Source organism: Labrus bergylta, chromosome 13, assembly GCF_963930695.1.
Source record: "Labrus bergylta chromosome 13, fLabBer1.1, whole genome shotgun sequence".
NCBI lineage: Eukaryota > Metazoa > Chordata > Actinopteri > Labriformes > Labridae > Labrus > Labrus bergylta.
In genome coordinates, this window is record NC_089207.1 from 16,114,554 (window position 1) to 16,134,093 (window position 19,540).

Below are 19,540 nucleotides of genomic sequence, written 5' to 3' on the forward strand. Positions count from 1 at the left end.
AAAAAAAACGCCTCATTTCCTGAAAATCAAAAGTGAAAGTAAAGTCAGAGGCACAGGCGGCAGACTGCGCCAGACCAGCAACGATGGCTGACGCGTATTCGTTTGCTCTGCATGTCGAGCTCGAAGACAAGAAAGTACCGAGGCTTAAAAACAAATTAGTCAAGTACTTTCAAAGTAAGAAGTCCAGCGGGGGCGACTGCGAAGTTGACTATGAAGACGGCAGCAAGACAGCGGTGTTGCGCTTCCGCGAAGAGAAGGGTCAGTCAGGCTGGGTTTAATCTCTTCTGTTTCCCCCCCCCCCCCCCCCCCCCCTCTTTTTACTTTGACTTTTCTTAAAGGTGACTTGACTGGGTTTTGTTTCTCCCCCTCATAGACCAGAAAAATGTTTTGGCGAAGGAGGTCCATCAGATGAGTCTGGACAAAGGCGTGTTGAAAATGACGGTTCGTCTACCTGCGGAAGAAATAACAAAGCAGGTGAGTGAACTGATATTAAAAAAAAAAAGTCTCCAGAAGTGTCAGCAACTTTAATGTGTCCAGTTATGTGAAATTCTGAGCCTTTCTGGTGAGAATGAGGAGAATCCAGTTGTTTCATTTATAAGGAAACCAGTGTGAAGTATTAGTCATTGCTGTAATATTCCCTTTCAACAACACAGGAAGTTGAAGTTATTTTATTATTGACAAAGGGCATGCTTCTATTATCTACTGGGGGACCTTCAACCCCCGTTATCAGACAGAGGTCTCTTTTTTTTACCCAGGTAAAAATACATTTAAAGCATTGTTATTAGTGATAAGAGAATATAATCCTTGACACAGCAGCTGGTCTGCTTGGATTCCCTCAGAGACTGTCAGCTGTCTTTAAGGGCATTGTGCCATCTGGAGCTTGTTACATAAGATGCCATAGCAGTTATAAAAAGGTCACTAAATTTTTTTCTCCCATTCTCTTTAGGAATCTCCACATAATAAACTCAAACGAAAATGTAAGTACTTTCCAACAATAATGTTTGATAATTTAGGCTTGTCAGTCTCCAAACACAAAACCCATACACACACACGCACACACACGCACACACACACACACACGCACACACACGCACACACACGCACACACACGCACACACACGCACACACACACACACACACACACACACACATTTATCTTAAAGGTGCACTAAGTGGTTTTGGAAGTGAAATTTGAAAGCTGGAGAAGTGAATATATATATATATACATATATGTATATATATATATAGCCTATTTTATATTTATATTTTCTGAACTGAATGCACAGATTTTATTCAAAGGAAAAAAAGCTACCAGGAGAGTTAAGGTTTCACTGTTGCGGGCCCCCCACCATAACTTCTCACACAGCATTTTATCTTCAAACGGTGTCAAAGAGGCCAAATTTTCCTCTGAGGACAGTTTCTGTATAGAGCTTTGAACATAAACCACAGAGTCTGTGCACTTTCACACTTCTCTACCAAAACTACATAGTGCACCTTTAACTTGTTGATTAGTTTTTAAATCATTTTATGAATGTCTCTGCAAATACTTTTGTGGCAAAAAGAGAATTTATAGATTATAACATCAGTTATAAGGATGAATGTATCTTGATATTACAAGAACTAGAAAAAAAAATAGTATCCTTAAAACTAGGGTCTTATTTATTGATACGGATATTGATATTGTGTGGAGATATAATTGTTTCAAAAAGATTTATATATTTGTATATTTGTATTTGTATATTTATAAATGTATGCATATTTATACATATCATTTCGATATGTATAAATCTTTTTGAGACAATTCTATTTCCATAATATTGAGAGGAGAAAAAAATCTGATACCAATATATTGGCCGATATCTTTCTTAATGATGTTCGATCTGTAGAGATAGATAGATATATATTTGCACATATTTATTGTGTTGATCCCTCAAATGCAGTTATCTAACACTGGTGGAAAAGATATAATGAAGATAAGATGCTCACTCAACTGGAAAGTAACTGCGCATGTACGTGCATCATCGCTTCTCACTCTGGAGAGGGATAATTCTTGTTTTAATCCATATAGCGCCCTCTGCTGGTGAAAGAGGAATGCTAGTTTAATACAATGATACTCAAATGAAATGATATTGGACTGGTGAATAAATCTAGTAATATCGGCGCACATATCTGGTATAAAATTAGCCGATACAGATAGTCACTGGATTTGCTGATATCGGCCGGTATTATCGGCTGGCTGATAAATCGGTCGGGCTCTAAACTGGGTTAAGTGTAATGGAATTATATTAATTGAAATAAATAATAACTGAAAATCTTTTAATTTATTTTTTAATTGGACCACTTCCTCAGTGGTTAAGTATTATTTACCCACAAACTCAGCCTCCCTCCTAGACTGAACTGATTTATTTTAACAATAAACCCCAAAACAAGACATACACACTTGATCACACATTATTCTTTATTTGGCAAAGGTAGCTATTTATACATGACCTAGTTATGAAAGTAAAGCCATTTATATTAATATAGTTGCCAGTGTCACAGAATTTAAAGGCAAGCTGACCGCCTCAACAAGATGCAGTCGATGAGGGTAGAGTTCATCAACTTTTCCTTACAGATTCAGAACTTTAGTTGTCGAAGTTTACACAGTTTTAGAGTAGTCACAGTGATGTTAAATTGGGCTAGCTGGATACACAATTTTCTTATGATAGCTGGTATTTTGCTTTTACTTGTAAATAACTGAGGTACATGAGTGTTATTTTGAAGTGCCTGCTGTCTTTAAAAAACAAAGGATACGTTTTAGGTGTCATACTGATTATTTCTAATCATACACTCAAAAGCTTAACTGGTAGCTGAATTGCTTTTGCTCAAGGAATGTAATATTCTGCTCCACTTTAATACTGGGGTATGAGTCAGTCCTGTTGAGCACATGTTTACCCCGGTGTACTTGTAAACCATAGGGCTTCCCAGAAACACATTACACAAGCACAGAGTTAGTTTCACTTTCAGTGCTATAAATACATGCATTCACTTGACCTCTCTCTCTCTCTCTCTCTCTCTCTCTCTCTCTCTCTCTCTCTCTCACACACACTCTGTCTTTTCTGTTTCTGTTGCTCTAGCTCTGTTTTCTGCACACACTGTTTGTCATAAGCGGGCTATTGAGACATTAAAAAGCACATATTTATTGTGCTCTAAGACATTTTGATTGCCTCGCAATGTTGTTAAGGCCAGAGTATAAATGATTATGAGACTTACACAGATATGCTGTGAATTAAACCCTTAACAAGAGGTTGTAAATGGAGTCTGATACAAACCTAATGAAAAATAAATCATGGTAATCATGGTTAGGTGTTTTGTTTAGAGTTTAGAGGTTCGAAGTACGTTGGGTCACACCTGGCGTTAGAATGTCGTCTTGTGTAACCAGTTTGGATTAGTCATTTAGGAAGAGTCATTCTTGTTATAAAACATCAAGTGAGGTGATTCAGACACACAGCAGATAGATCTGACATGGACGTGATATGAGGTAGGGGGCGCTTGTGAGACCAAATTGATGACGTGACACTAAGACTTTATTTAATTATCATCACCACTTTCCTGCACTGTTTATGGTAAACTATAATGAACTTGTTGAGTGTCAAATCATTTGAGCTTTATACACACACCATGCAATATCTCCACTGTTCAACACAGCACATTGTGTCTATTTATAATTTGTAACTATTGTTTCGATCTTACTGTGGTACAACACTGCCTCTCTTCTCTGCTGTTTACATTACTTGCTGCTATTTATCATACCAAGTCACTTCAATCATCACTTGTCACTTTATCTTGTCATTCTCTGCAAATACTGTCTCAATTCTCAATTCCCCCCAGTTAACTTCATCATTCATTTTGTACTGTATATACCCCCTGTTTTTATTTTTATATTTATTTATCTTATCTATTCTGTTTAATGTGTATTTTTGAGCTTTCTTGTCTGTGCTGCTGTAACGCCCGAATTTCCCCTCTGAGGATCAATAAAGTACTATCCTATCCTATCCTATCTTTCAACCCTCTGCGCTTATAGCATATTTTTCTTACTTATTGCTTATTTTATTGCAAATTTTATTATTTCTATTCTATGTTATTTAATTTTTTTTAAATGTATTTCTATAACTGCTATATTATGCTAAAAAGCAACTGTAACACCTGAATCTCCCCCTGGGATTAATACAGTATTTTTGGTTTGGATTCTTATTTACAGGAATTGGCCGTATTTATTTCCATTGACATTAAAGCCTTGTTCCTCTCATGTCATGTCTTAGCGAGTAGCCCAAATGCTGTTTTAATATCCTACTGCTCAGATCCAAGTCGTAATACATATAAATGTTGGAACTGTTAAAAATCATAACAATCAATCATTTACAACCTCCCAGATTGATCAGTGACTGAAAAGACAATGACGATTAGGCCGACTTTAACTCATCTGACACCATCAGACATCAGTAAATATCAGAATAAGACAACTGTCTAGTTAGCTAGGTATTTTAAGTCTTTCCTATCAAATCAAGTGAAACTATAAAACGTTTCCTTGTTAGCTCATGTTAGTTAGCTTTCCGGCTTTTCTTAGCTCTCTTAAATCAAAGATTTTATGCAATTGAAACTATTTGGGATAGCTTTAGTTTTTCTGGTTTCTGATTTTTGTGCCTGTTTCCCATTGTTTAAGTGGGCTTTGATTGTATGCAGCAGAAGAACAGACCAGATGAAGAGTAAAAGAGGCCAAACATATTGGCCGTCATCATGCAATCTGGTATTCAATCAGCAATTACCTGAAGAGGATTTAGCTTTTTATTAGAGCTGGGCAATCATGGAAAATTCATTGTTCTCAGGACATGAGCAATAAACGCATAGCAAAAGTGTGAATTTATCACAGTAATGAAATAAAATATGTTTAGGAAATATCAAAACTCTCTCACTCATCATGAGTTCATGTACCCACTGGACATAGGCCGAGGTGTGAGACCATTTTGATACTGCTAGCTAGCTTCTGGAAGTCCCTATGCATTGTGTTTTCAATTGTAGATTCACCAGAAAGTAGTGATAAGGATTTATAGATAACTACAACTTCACAGGATTTACTATCTGGAACACAGTACAAGCTTATGACAGCATTTTAGCTACCCACACCCTGAGAATTATATTATAGGACTATGGCCACAGTGCTGATTTGGTGAATAAGACGCCCTCTATGTCATTGTTGCCCTGGTTAGAGAGACCAAGATGTCCTTTAGTGTAGCCAAGGACACACAATAGTACAAACTAAGAAATATGGCCATATGCAGCCCAGGCCACCTGTGAATGTGTTTGAGAGATCACATCTGGGTGTCCTTGAAGTGTTTGTTTTGTGCATTAAACCTGTACTTAAAGCTGTCCACTTCTTCTTGGACAACATAGGAAACATATTAATGCTGAATGTTAAACGGTCCTCATATTATCTAACATAGTTTAAAAGACGTAGGATTAGTCTCTGAACCACCTTGTTTCTCTAACAGCAGATGATGCTGGGAATAACGAACAACCCCGTGCTGAAGAACACAAACCTGCAGCCAAAGTCCAGGCTGAGGTGAAAGGTGGAGACGACGAGGCTGAAGATGAAGAGCTCTGCTCCACTTTGGCTGTTATAGAAAATATACCAGAGACAGTTAACAAGGAGTTTTTGGAGATGCTGGTGGAAAATGTCTTGAAGGTTTCTGACTCAGAATCTGTCAACAAAAGATACTCTTTGGAAGTCATTCCTACAATCTCCTCTGCTGTGGTGACCTTCAAGAGTGGGGAAGGTACTCATTTTACTCAGTGTGTTTTCATGTGTGTGTGTGTGTGTGTGTGTGTGTGTGTGTGTGTGTGTGTGTGTGTGTGTGTGTCTAATTTAATTTAAAGCTCAGCTCCTACTGAGTTTTTCTTTTACAAATATAAAAATAAGCACCTGCATAATCTCAAGCATTCTTTCAATGATGATTACCTTTTTTTAAATCTATAAATATTGTTACTACCAGCAAAAAATAATCATGTTTATGACAGCTAACACTAAAAGAGAGCAGGTGGCATATGTATCATGCTATTTTACCAAAATAATAACCATAATATATGCTTTTTCATCATTAAAACCTTGACAATACAACTCGATGAATTGATGTATTTGTAAACAAATAATTTATAATAATTTAATGAACCTTTTGTAGCCTTAAAAACACATTGAAAGCATTTTGCAATTGAATATAGTGAATTATTCAAAAGTATCACTGGCTGTTATTTTGTGATATATTATGATGGAAATGGTCCAACAGATAGAGTCCCACTGTGTATAACGTTGGCCTTCATTTAATGACTTTATGTTTTATGTGCTGAAAACATGTTCCACTATTGGAATCACTTTTTCTGCTGTTCCATCAACGCTCCTCGCTAAATGTCTATGGAAGTCTTTTGTCTAAGAAAGCAAATTGAGGTTTTTATTGATGGTATGGTAATCTCATTCTCATTCTGTTTTTATCCATTTCTCACAGAAAACAGGGTTTTTGTAAAAAGCTGCCCCAATAACAAAACCTTCAAAAAGAAGGGACTAACAGTCCGGTCTCTTGAAGTCACAAAGCAAGCCTTAGTTGACGACGTGAAATCCAACTGTGAAGATTACCTCCGTCTTTACTTTGAGAAAGCAGGTGGCGAGGTAGAAAATGTTGTGGTCAATGAAGTGGAACAGTCTGCCTTCATCACCTTCAAAGAACCGAAAGGTAGAGCATTTACATTTTTTTTTTAAACATCACTGTATGAATTGTATAATTGCACTTTTTTTGGACAACTTGCTAATGTTTTGTCTGATTGACATGTCTTCCCATAGCTCTTCAGGAAATCTTGAAGAAAAAGCACCAAATCCAAAGAGAAGAGATCAGAGTTTATCCTTTTTACGAGTCTCTGGGAATAGCCCTCTATGGCACAGACACGCCCTCACTTAAATGCCCTGCTGATATCTCTGAACCCATTGAAGAGGATGTCTTGAGATATCTGAATGACAAACCATCAGCAGTAAGGATTATTCAAGATGAATTATCAAAACACTTTTGCGAGCTCAAGCTCGACCAATCGTCTGTGCGCCTGAGCCCTTTCCCTTCATTACTAAACGAAAAGGATGCCAAAGCCATCGTCAAAGAGTGGAGGGATACTGTGAGGTCAGCCTTTGCACAAGCTTTGTCGCAATTCAAATCTCTGAAGCTTCAGCCAGATTCAACAGTATGGGAAGAGTCTGAGACGAAGATCAGAGAGGTGTTGCTGCATGAGAATGTGGTTGTAGTGCCTGATAAAGCCAGAGGTGTCGTATCAGTTGTTGGTCTTGTTGCAGACATTAAGAAACTAGAGGTAAATCTCGGTGAAGTCATCAACAAGATCACTAAAAGGGTGCACAGAGAGAAATTTAATGAATCCGACAATATCAAAGTGTCACCAATGATTTTCCACATCCTGTGTCAAGATGGTCTTAAGGACAAACTGTTGGGTGTGTACCCAGAACTTCAAATGTATTTTAGGAGAGGCAACCCAGATTTGGTTTTAAGTGGTTTAAAGGATGAGATTTTTGCAGCAAGCAAGGTGATATACGATTCCATGTTGGCATTGAAACGACAAGACTTAGAAATAGATAAGTTTGTCCTTGACTTGTTGAAGGATGAACAACCTGAGAAACTTACAGATGCTCTCCTCAAATCCAATGGAATAAACGCAGCATTTGAGATCACCGCAAACAGGGTTCGACTACTCGCTGTTTCTGACAGTTGTCTGACCCAAGCTGGAGATCATCTAAGAAAGCTCCTAGTATCTCATTACATTGATGTTGAAGACAGTAACATCCTGGTGGATCCAGAGTGGCTGGACCTGATCAGGCAATTTGAGAGCACCAACAACAAGTCATTGAGAAGAATACAAATCCGCGCCACTGGTCAACAAGTGGTGGTGTCTGGCTACAATGACACAGTCGAACGTGTTCGTCATAAACTTGAAGAGTTCTTGACACAGAATGCTCAAGATGAAGACACTGTTATCATCAAGCCCAATGCCAAAGTTGAATACCTTAAAAAACTTAATACATCTTGGTTGAAGCAAATGGAAGGCAAAGTGTCGCTTCTTTACAAAAAGGAAGCCATCTGTTTAAGTGGTCGTAGAGTCCATGTCTCACAATGCAAGAAACAGGTTGAAAACTTTGTTTCTTCCTTGTTCTTTGAACATTTAAATGTCCCCAAGCCAGGAGTGAAGACTTTCTTCCAGGAGAAAGAGGATATGTATGTTTCTTCTCTTTGGGTTGAAACTGGCTGCCTGGTCCAACTTGCTAGTGAGGCTAGTGATGGACAGGCTGACCAAAGACAATTTCCAATACCTGTGTATCAGCTTCAGACAACTGATGGAGTTGAAATAGCCGTTTGCAAGGCAGATATGTGCAGCTACCCGGTAGATGTAGTTGTTAATGCTTCTAACCCTGATTTGAAACTCAATGGAGGTCTTTCGGCAGCCCTTCTTAAGGCCGCTGGCCCAAGTTTGCAGGATGAATGTGACAAACTGATCATGAATGGGCAACTCAAAGCTGGAGACAGTGTCATAACTGGTGCAGGGGGGCAGTTGTCCTGCAAAAAAGTCATCCATGCAGTGGGACCCCAATTTGATTCAACTAAAGCCTTAAAGGCACATGCACTGTTGAGAAAAGTTGTTAAGGGAAGCTTAGAACTCGCCGAAAAGCATGGCTGCACTACTGTGGCTCTGCCGGCCATTAGCAGAAACCAAGGCTTTCTTCTGGACATGTGTGCAGCCACCATTGTCACAGCTGTAAAGGAACACTGCGATGAAAAGTCCGATGACAACACCCTGAAGAAGATCCATTTGGTGAACAATGATGATGGCGCTGTTCATGCGATGGAGGCAGCTGTCAAACAGCAGTTTGGGAGCTATGGTGTCAATCCCCCTCAACAAAGTCTCCCAAACAAACCTCCAATAGCTGTGAAACCTGGATCTGACCCTAATCATTTGGGCAAAGTGCAGACCAAAGAGGGCTTGAGCATCACTCTCATGAAAGGAAATATCGAGAATGCCACGGTAATTTTGACTATTATCCTTCACAAAGCACAAACAGTTAGATTATTGGTAAACCACTGGTTTATGTAGAATTTAGTATAACCCCCCCCCCCCCCCCCCCCCCAAAATAAAATAAAATAAAAAAAAACTCCATGGTATCTCATTTTAATCCTACAGGCAGAGATGGGCAAGAGGGCCACTTTAATAATCCTCACTGCTGGAGAGCCAAAATGTACCTAAATTGTAGAATACTCTCAATTAGCCAATTATCTTTAATTATATTTTAATGAAAGGAAAATGACATAGCTTGCCGTGCCGTCATTACCGCGGGTTCAGCAGCCACCATCACACACGGAAAGACGTTGACACAAACCAGTCTGTGTGACTTTTTCACATCTTTTCTTCCTCATGAGGTCATAATCATGGATTTACAGAAAACGGTGGTATATTGTTCTGTAAATAAACCTTGTGGAGTGCTCTTTTGATTGAAAGAGTCCTATATTAAAGTTAACGAGTGACCAGCGTAGGTCGCAAGCTAGCGGGTCTATGCTTCACAACTTTCACTGCAGGCTGAGAGCTCAGCTACCGTACTGTAGCTAGTAGGAGTGCAAACTCCACAAAGTGAAAACAGGCGGGACTAAACGAACGACACAGCTGCACAGAAACTGCACGTTGTAGACATCGCTGAACACGATAGAAATCATCACACAGGAAGACAGCTTACACTTTTTTTTCTCTCTGAGAGACCTTCAAAATAAGAGTGCGTCTTGTATACCAAATATTTCAGGTTTTACGGTATGCCCTTATATCAATTTTTAAAACCAAAATGCAAAGAGTTTTGTATTGTATTTTAATAAATTAACACAGATACATTTTAAGCCTTTTCAAGCTTCTTCCCCTGTTCAAAGAACAGGTTATTTACCAGTTATTTAACGTATGTTTTACTCTCCTATCTTCTTCAAATTTATGTTTGATAAATGTACACAGAAACAGTTGCAGCCAATAACATCTACTAATTTCCTTTAAATATTAATATCCTGTGGTTGGTACATAATATACAAACAAATAAAAACATACATTAAATAACATGTTGATATTACTTATACTCCGATTCATGTTCCTCCAAAAACACAGCGATGTATAATCAAGGCACTTATATCAAACCTCAGCTTAATCCTTTAATTCAAATGGCCAATTCCCCGCTGTTCATTTATATTTTAAATATATTGATATTTGTAAATTATCTTAAAGGGACACATTGAGTGAGGAGGGTGAGCCACATGTGGCCGGGGGGTCGCCAGTGTCCTATCCCTACTTTAAGGATCCACTGATTCTCTTGCAAACTGAGCACTGATATGACTGAAGCTGTTGTAAAATGAAGACCCTGTTAACGAAACCTTATGTATCCACATTTTCAGACGGAGGTGATTGTGAACACTGTGTCCAAAGATCTTGATCTCACCAAAGGGGCCGTTTCAAATGCAGTCTTCCACAAGGCTGGGCAAAAACTCCAGCAGGTGTTAAAGGCGAAGAGTCCAAGTGCAAATGTGGGCGAGGTCATTGTGACAGAGGGCTGTAATCTGAAGAGCAAACAAGTCTTTCACGCAGTTGCACCTCACTGGGACAATGGCAAAGGCACACCAGGAGAGGTAAAGTCTCACATCATGTGTATTATGTGTTCAATTACGGTACTTCTTCCATTAGAGCCTGATAAAAGGTCACCATCAGGGATGTGCTTGAATTTACACTTTTTCTTTCACCTTCCTCTGCACAACATGTTAGGAAATATTCTGCTAATTGGGGTGCCAATAGCCTAGTGGTTATGTCATGCACACGATGTACGAGGGCGTAAGTCCTCATCACAGTGGCCGTGGGTTAGAAACCCAACTTGGCCTTTTGCTTCATCTCTCCTCCCACAACATTTCTTGTCTCTGTCCTATCAATTAAGGCAAAAAGGCCCAAAAAATAATTTCAAATATATATTCTGCTCATGTATAAAACATCACACATTCGGCTTTCAGCTCTTGTCTGTTATTTTTCAGGTTACAAGTCATATCTAAAGAAGAGTATTAAGTTTGAATGTCTCAAACTTAATTATTGACACCATGTATGCTTTTCCTTCTAGACCTTGAAGAGCATTTTCAGTGACTGCTTGGGCAAGGCCGAGGCCAGCGCTCTTACCTCCATATCCCTCCCGGCTATCGGCACTGGAAACCTGGGCTTCCCAAAAGACATGGCAGTGTCTTTGATGTTGAAAGAAATCTTAGAGTTTAGCAGTAAGAAACAGCCGAAGCACCTGAAGATAGTCAGGATCATCCTTTACCCTGGAGATGCAAAGACTATCCAGGTAAGAAAAGAAAAATCATAATATTATTTTCATAACCCTAACAGTGATTCTTAACTTAAATTTAGGATTTTACTGTATCAGACATGTCTTTGATTCTGTCTCCAGGTTTTTTGTGATGAGTTTAAGAAGCAGTTCCCCAATACCTCCGGTGGTCCAGCATCAACAAGTTCCCCACAAAAATCAGGTGTGTTCATGAAATGCAAAATAGTATTGTTCTTAATACAACAACAAAACGCATCAAATAAGGACTTTCAAGTAAACATTCAAGTATTTTGTAGTGGCATGCACAAAAAACATGACAAAATGTGACATATTGTATTTGTTAAACGACTTAAATTGAATTAAGAAATGAGCTTTTGCACTGCTGTGAAATCTTTCTGTATCTGTTGCCTCAAGGTCCTTTCTCCAAGGTCATCTCGGGCGCAGGAATACACGAGACCAAAATGGGAAGTGTGGCTGTACAGGTGGTCCAAGGAGACATAACAAAGGAGACCAGTGATGTCATCATCAATTCCAGCAATGACGACTTCTCTCTTAAGACGGGTAAATGATCGTGAGAACCGGAATGTTTCGGCAATGTAACACAGTTATGATTTAAAGGTCCCATGTTATGCTTTTCCTGGTTTTATATGCCCTTTAGTGTGTTTCCCATGTGTCCTGTGCATGTTTAGGCACATCTATGTGCAAAAATTCAAAGTCTGCGGAAACGCGGCTTCTCCTACCTCCTCCTGTTAGCTGTAGCATTAGCTGCATGTAACGCTCAGTTCTAGCCCCCCTCGATAAAAATTTGTCAGTCCGACGTCATTGTCAGTGTGAGATCACTGATCTAAACCCATTGGCTCGTTGTGGCAAGCCCTGCAGCTCATGTTGAAATTTCTGAGAAGCGTGCTGAGCGACTGACCAATAACGACAGAGCGGATCGGCAGACCAATCAGAGCAGACTTGGCCCACGTGGGGTCTAACAGTGTGGGCTCAGCAGAGTGTAGCTGATGGACTCAGAGCGTAGAGGGAGCAAGGAGGAGCAGTACATGAAAACAGACACTTTTTTCGGACTTTAGCTATTGTGAACGTACAAAAGTAGGTACATTAAATATACGAACCCCAAAAAGGGCAGAATATGGGCTCTAATGTTTTAGATTTAATGTAAGTCTACATAGAGGTATTGACCCACTTGAATTTAACATTCGTATTTGACATAAAAATGTGTCTTCTTGCTGTATTCATGGCTGCAAAATGATTTAGTTCCAGCCTTAATTATAAATAATTTTTCCCTTCTTGTCTATAGGTGTATCCAAAGCTATCCTGGAAGCGGCAGGTCAGGCTGTTGAAGCAGAATGCCAAGTTCTCAGTAAGGAGAAATTTACATCTTGAGTCGATTCCAAACGATATCAAATGTTCTTGCTTGATACTGACAATACTGAAGAGTCAGTGATTAAACCAAACTCTGAAGATTGTTCATAAAATAATGGGTCATCTTAACACACACACACACACACACACACACACACACACACACACACACACACACATTGTTGTCCAAGTTGAGAGGCATTCAAATCCATTGTCTTTACCTTTAGGTGCTCAGCCTCACACAGGCATGATATTTACCCAGCCAGGCAACCTGAAGTGTAAGAAGATCCTCCACATAGTCGGACGGTCGGATCCTGTGCAAATCAACATTGTGGTGAAAGATGCACTCCTCCAGTGTGAGAAAAACTCGCTCACTTCTGTCTCATTCCCTGCAATTGGCACAGGTGAGTTTCAACAGCAGATTGTGCTGAGCACATTAGTACAGTGACGTTTTAACATTTATTGTCAAACCCCTCTCAGTTACGGTAACAAAGACAACACAGGAACTCTGAAATGATTTTGTCAAATTTTAGCTTGTCAAAATTAGATTTGCATATATGAACTACAATCAGAACATTTGTTGAAGGTCTATTCAGTTGGGATTTTATCTCTGAAAACATGAAAATGTATGTTTATTTTTAACAGTAATTTATCACTTTTGTTTCTGTGTGGGGTCTGGGAGGGGTCAGCTCCTATGGATACAAGTGTGTGTGTGTGTGTGTGTGTGTGTGTGAGGGAGAAAGGTTGCGATCAGGAACAATACACTTAATTCTTTACATTTATTCAGCATTTGTCTTCTTTGTTAATTGATCCTAGATTTAAGTCTATGACATCATTATCTTAATTAAATACATTTAATTATATATATATATATAATTTATTTTTTTTAAGATTTATTTTCAGGCTTTTAATGCCTTTGTTGTAAAGATAGGACAGTGGATAGAATCTGAAAATCATGGATAGAGAGAGAGTGGGGAATGACATGCAGATTTGAACCTGGGCCGCCCGCTTGGAGGACTATAGCCCTCTGTACACGGGGCGCCTGCCCTAACCACTCGGCCACTGGAGCCCCAATTGATTAATCTTATATTTGAATCTCTTAGAATCATTTTTTAGAAACATTTTTAAGGGTGGTATGAATGCAACAACTTCTAGTATTCAAGCTCTATGGAATATATAGAGTTTAGGGCTCAATGAGGTTTTGAGACCTTACTCAAAGAAATAAAGTCAACTGATGGGTTGACTTAAAAAGGCGTATTATTTCTGTTAGAAAGTGAAACAAAAACAGTCAAATGAAGGGATTTTAATGTCTAAATTTTAATATGATTTGTATTTTATTGTCTTATTGTTGATTATTATTTGACTGTGTAAGTCCCTTTGGGATGCTTTATTAATACACTTGCCTCCATGTATGAATCTTGTTCATAGAAATGCAATGATCATAGGCACAGAAGCTCAAGTGGGGTTTCTACAGTCTCTTACAGTCTGTTGGGTTTGTGCTACTCTGCCCGTGTTGTAATGTATGCTCTTCTCACTTCAGGTCAAGGAAATGTACAGGCAAAGCACGTAGCAGACGCCATGTTGGACGCAGTGATTGATGTATTGAGCCAAAACACATCCACCAAACTGCAAAAAGTTCGGATCGTTATCTTTCAGCAACCCATGCTGAAAGACTTCCACAGAAGTATGCAAGAAAGAGAAGAAAAGAAAGGTGCATCTCAAGGCTGGTTGGGAAGCATAACCTCCACTATCCAGTCCAAAGTCAAATGTAAGTTCTGTGATGATCATATCTCTCAATCAAAAGCCAAAATAATTTTTAGATGTTGAATTCTAATACAGATATTTATTTTAATTTTCTTTCAGCACTGTTGGGTGTGTCCGCTGATAAGCCACAGAAAGAAGTGGATTTTGTCATTGAGCCTCTGACATTCGATCCTGCATGCTTCCATCTATGCAGTAGTACACGGGCCAACGTAGACTCAGCCAAGATGTGGCTCAACGACCTGGTTATCAAAGAGCTCAACAGCATTACCATTCAAGACAACTCCATCCTATTGCTTTCCGGTGAAGACCACAAACAGATCAGCAACATCCAGAACACCTTGAGGGTTTGGATCAGGATTGAGAGCAAGAACGGCCAAGGCTCTATGACCATCGAGGGGGTCAGCAAGAATGTGCTCAAAGCCAGCCATGGGATTCATGAGATGCTGAGGAGGACAAGGGATGAGGAGGACCTAAAGAAGAAAGTGGAGGCGGCGAGCACAGTGGCAGACTGGCAGTACCTGAGGGCGGGGCTTGCATTTCAGAGTTTTGATTCCATGAGCAACTACAAACTGGAGGAAGCTTTGGATTATAAAAAACCAAGTGTAAAAATAACACTCCAAGGTCAAGACTACACGGTGAAAATGCCAAGTGGACCTGCGACTGATAGCCAGGGAGGCACCCTAGAGATAAAACGCATAGACAAACTAAAAGGTATAATGTCTTACCTGCATGCTCTGATGAGTTGATACATGTTTTGTCCACATCCTTGCTTCTTGGTCCTCCACAATAATGGAGGACAGTTGAGCAGTTTTCACATATGCACTCCTGAAAAGGTCTTGAAAATTCAGGTAGATTGACCTGGGAGAGTGAGAGACTATCCCTATAGGACAGGATGGGAGGGGGGGGGGTCTCAGGAAGCAAGACATGATCTAAAAAGAATGACACAGACGATAATAAGAAGGTTCAGAGACAATGTAAAGGGAGCAGTTTCGTACTGACGCCGTGCAGCTTATACACTATGGTGCTGACAAAGTTTATCAAAACCTAAGGGCAAGAACTTCGGTAGAGTTCTCGGTGGCTGATGGTAGTAAACAGTGAGTTGCACACTGCCACCTCGGGATCGAAATCTAACCCCTTCCCGGTTTGTCCATGTTTTTGAGTTGGTTACTGTGACGCACTGCACCAAAATACAGTTCAGTCAGACAACTCCTCTCGTTGATATTTCTTTAAAATATTTAATGCAGCAGCAGAACATAGTTTGCGGTGGGGCTGAGCAAGAGTGCAGAACCTGTACTGGTCAGCAGAGAGAGAGAGAGACCAGAAATCCTGCGGCTTAAATACGCCGCTAATTGGAAGGAGGTGTTAGGTGGTTGTGGATACTGAAGCATGTCAAGTGTGAAATCAGTGCAGCTCGAGTTGTCGCAGGCGTCGCGTCATTTATGTAAAAAGCTATACATATGAGATGAGTCATTATTTGTGTGATTGTATGATGAATGTTGTGACAGAAACCTATTGATGTTGTAATCAATTGGTGATACCAGGAAATAACAACTATAATTGTGTATTGTGTCACCAGATGAAGACATCCCTGAGTCCTGGGACCCGAATCCAGCCAACAAAACATGTCTGGCTGTCAACATCCTGCCGGGAACAACAGAGCACACTGAAATCCTGACTCTGTTTCAAGCCTCATGCAAACTAAATGTTCTGAAGGTAGACCACATTTAAGAGCCTTTTCTTTTTATACTTACACCTCAGCTTTCATGTCATAAAGCATATGTCATCATATGTTTAAGGACCAACCTGCATCAATACATCTATAACTTGCAAAATGTTCTTTTTTTTTCCTCGTAGATCGATAGGATCCAGAACATTGTAATGTGGAAGAGCCTGCAGTTGCAGAAGCAGGCTATGGAGCAGAGGAACGGTCATCAGAACAACGAGAGACGTCTCTTCCATGGCACCACTGAAGACACCATCGACCATATCAACGAGCACGGCTTCAACAGGAGTTTCGCAGGAAAGAACGGTGAGAAGTAGAGATAAAAAAAAATATGAATAAGATGTATTTTGAATATAAGCCTAAACTTAAAGCCACTGAGGGGAGGGGCTACATAGACGGGCTAATTTAGCCTTTTAATTGACACGTTTGCTGGCTTCGCTCCAGTCCAATATCTTCTTCTTTTAAGGAATATATATATATATGTGTTACCATCGTTGTCTTCATTAATGTCATATGTGTGATGTTCAAACAGTAATCCATACATTTCCATTCAGATACCTCATAGCGTGGTGTACAGCTGTCAAAGAAGTGTATTTGCTCCCCGTCTAGCAACACCTGACACCCCAGTGAAAGTTCCTATCTATATAGAGTATCACCTTAACCTAAAGGCCACGCCTCCTGCAAGTTGTGTTTTGCACTTCCTAAACATGGCTCCTACAATTATTATTATTATTGTTATTATTATTTGGAGCCTCCTTATCACACATTCGACTTACCAAAAAAAGACAAATACTCCTCAAGTTGGCACAGTCTATAGCAGAACAGGTTCTTGCAACTTCCTGGAAGTTCAATGACTTTTGTTATGTAATTGGTTGTCATTTCTCCTAATGGCTGCCTATCTGCTGCACACGCACAGTAAGCAGGAACTGCATTTGTCAAAACAGCTGTCAATCATGGAGTTATACCTCCGTTTATAGACTGAAAACAAATAAATTGAGTTAAAACTAAACGTCCCAACAAAAACAAAAAATTGGACAAGAATCTAAATAATAAGAATGAACTTTAATAACAGAATCCATGTTTTAGAAAAAAAAAAAAATTCTAGTTAGACCCATGTCCGTCTGTTAACATGGAGGAAGCGGACTTTATGATCCATACTGCCCATAAATGTTTTGGTTGTCTTGCTCATTAACATTTTTGCTTTCCTTCCTTTTTTTTTTTTTTTTTTAGCTGCGTGTTATGGTAACGGAACATACTTTGCAGTCAATGCCAGTTACTCTGCCAGTAACACCTACTCCAGGCCAAACCAGAAAGGGGAGAAGTTCATGTACCTCTGCCGAGTGCTGACGGGGGATTTCACCGTTGGCCAACAAAACATGATCACTCCGCCAGCCAAGGGTGCCGTCTCCGTTCAGAAGTACGACAGTGTTGTGGACAACCAAGCCAGACCCACCATGTTTGTTGTCTTCCACGACACCCAGGCGTACCCTGAATATTTGATCACATTCAAGTAACACATCGATGCACTGACTTGACACAATCGAAAGCCTTATATCTGACACTGCCTCACAACATGTGCTTTTCTTTTGTTTTCACTTATACTTAAGATGTTTGGTTTATAGCTCTAATGGTACATTTAGTTGTTTTATTACTGATTCCTAAGCTACAAGTAATGATCAAAGGCTCCTCAGTGGAAGTGTAACTTGTCTCAGCCATTGCCTTGAATATAAATATGCAAACTTTATGCTAATCCTGCAGGAAAATATCAAACAATGCCTAATAAAAAAGTGCCTTTAATTGAAACTCTGTAGTTATTACACTGGACATTGTACTGAGAGTTTACAGGGAGGGACCTGCTGTCTTCCAAGAAATCATGTGATGCATGTGGGAGATCAGGTTTACAATCACTTTTAGGTTGAAAGGAAAGTGAAAGTTAACTGTAGTTCCAGTAAACAGGTCTGTAGAAATATACATTCATACAAGCACAGCAAATGTGTTGTTTCTGTTTTATATATATTTCATTTGAAGGTAATAACTCAATCTCTACATCTGTCTCCAACTCACAGCAGCAAGTAGTTCTTGATATAAATGTCACATATGCAGAATACACTTGACCATGTTCTAATACTAACGTGTCCCGAGCTTTTCTACAAACCCCCCCAATGATCAGAGAATATCATCCTCTCCATCTTCTGCCTGCTCCACTTTTCAGAAAATGTGTCCAATTTACCACATAATGCTGTCCATCTGACCGTTTTTTCCAAGTAAGACGGTTTTAATAAAAGGTAAAGCTCTATCACCCAGTTGTTTTGTAAATGAGGATTTTTTTTTCTGAGCTGTGGCTCCGCCTGCAGGTCATATCGCGTCAATGCAGCTACATTGTCCCTGGCTCTTATCTACTGTTACACAGATTTAAAGGGTTGAGATTTTAGGCGATGTAGATGACACACATCTGCTTTCCTGTTTTCCAATTTCCTATCGTACACAACATGAGAATGATGTAAGAATGAGTAAGAAAACACTACTGACAGTGTAAAGTGGTCTTCTGTCTTCCAAAACGTTGTGTCATGCATTTGTAAATCAGGTTTGTACAGATAAAACTAATACAAGTATACCAAAGTGCTGTGCATTTTTTCTAGATTTCATTCAGGCTTGAATACTTGATCACTACATTTTCTCCAGCTTGTTTCGGTTACAGCAGCAGACTTGGTGGTTTTTCACATCACATCTGTCCTGCAATCACTATTTTGTTAAAGTGGTGACATGTTATGCATGATGTATTATTATCAATATTGAATATAAAAAAAATGCTTTCTTGGACTGCTTTACTTTGCAGTGTTTTCCTCAAAGGTCACAAGTGTGTCAGGTTATGATGCACATTAAAATTATCGGGGAGGGTTAACTCAATGGCCACATGTTAATGTAGGCCTACACATGACCATTGATACCACGGAGTGAGACAGTATCACTGAGAGGCAAAGAAAGTAGACATGTTATCGCTCTTTGTTTTTGTTGTTGGGTGTTTCTGAGCTCTACGGCTCCACCTGCAGGTCATATTGGATACGTGCAGAAATGTATCCTCTGACTTATCTACTGCTGCAAAGATACAGACTTAACACTGAGATTTTGGGCGTTGAGGAAAGCAGAAATGTAACCTCTGCTTTACTATAAGCCATTTGACAAGATGTTTTGAGCAACTGCATTAAAAAAAACACATAATTGAGTCAGAAACTTGCAGGCGACAAAGAAGAGGAAACACAATTTTTATTTGATGT

General features: G+C 39.4%; 1 protein-coding gene across 2 annotated transcripts; it reads left to right on the forward strand.

Annotated features, from left to right (window-relative positions):
* The first annotated feature begins 83 nt into the window (after positions 1 to 83).
* parp14rs1 (poly(ADP-ribose) polymerase family member 14-related sequence 1) lies at positions 84 to 18,877 on the forward strand. 2 transcript variants are annotated; one of them, XM_020644769.3, is made up of 17 exons: positions 84 to 258; positions 374 to 474; positions 947 to 977; positions 5,529 to 5,813; positions 6,537 to 6,761; positions 6,869 to 9,102; positions 10,500 to 10,730; positions 11,207 to 11,428; positions 11,534 to 11,612; positions 11,825 to 11,971; positions 12,714 to 12,776; positions 13,006 to 13,182; positions 14,319 to 14,546; positions 14,642 to 15,253; positions 16,119 to 16,255; positions 16,397 to 16,571; positions 17,496 to 18,877. In XM_020644769.3, exons 1-17 carry the CDS (start codon positions 84 to 86, stop codon positions 17,777 to 17,779), a joined length of 5,406 nt encoding a protein of 1,801 aa, XP_020500425.2. In that variant the 3' UTR covers positions 17,780 to 18,877. The 2 variants fall into 2 exon arrangements, with proteins under 2 accessions (XP_020500425.2, XP_020500426.2); XM_020644770.3 differs by having other exon boundaries at positions 5,532 to 5,813.
* The last annotated feature ends 663 nt before the right edge of the window (positions 18,878 to 19,540 follow it).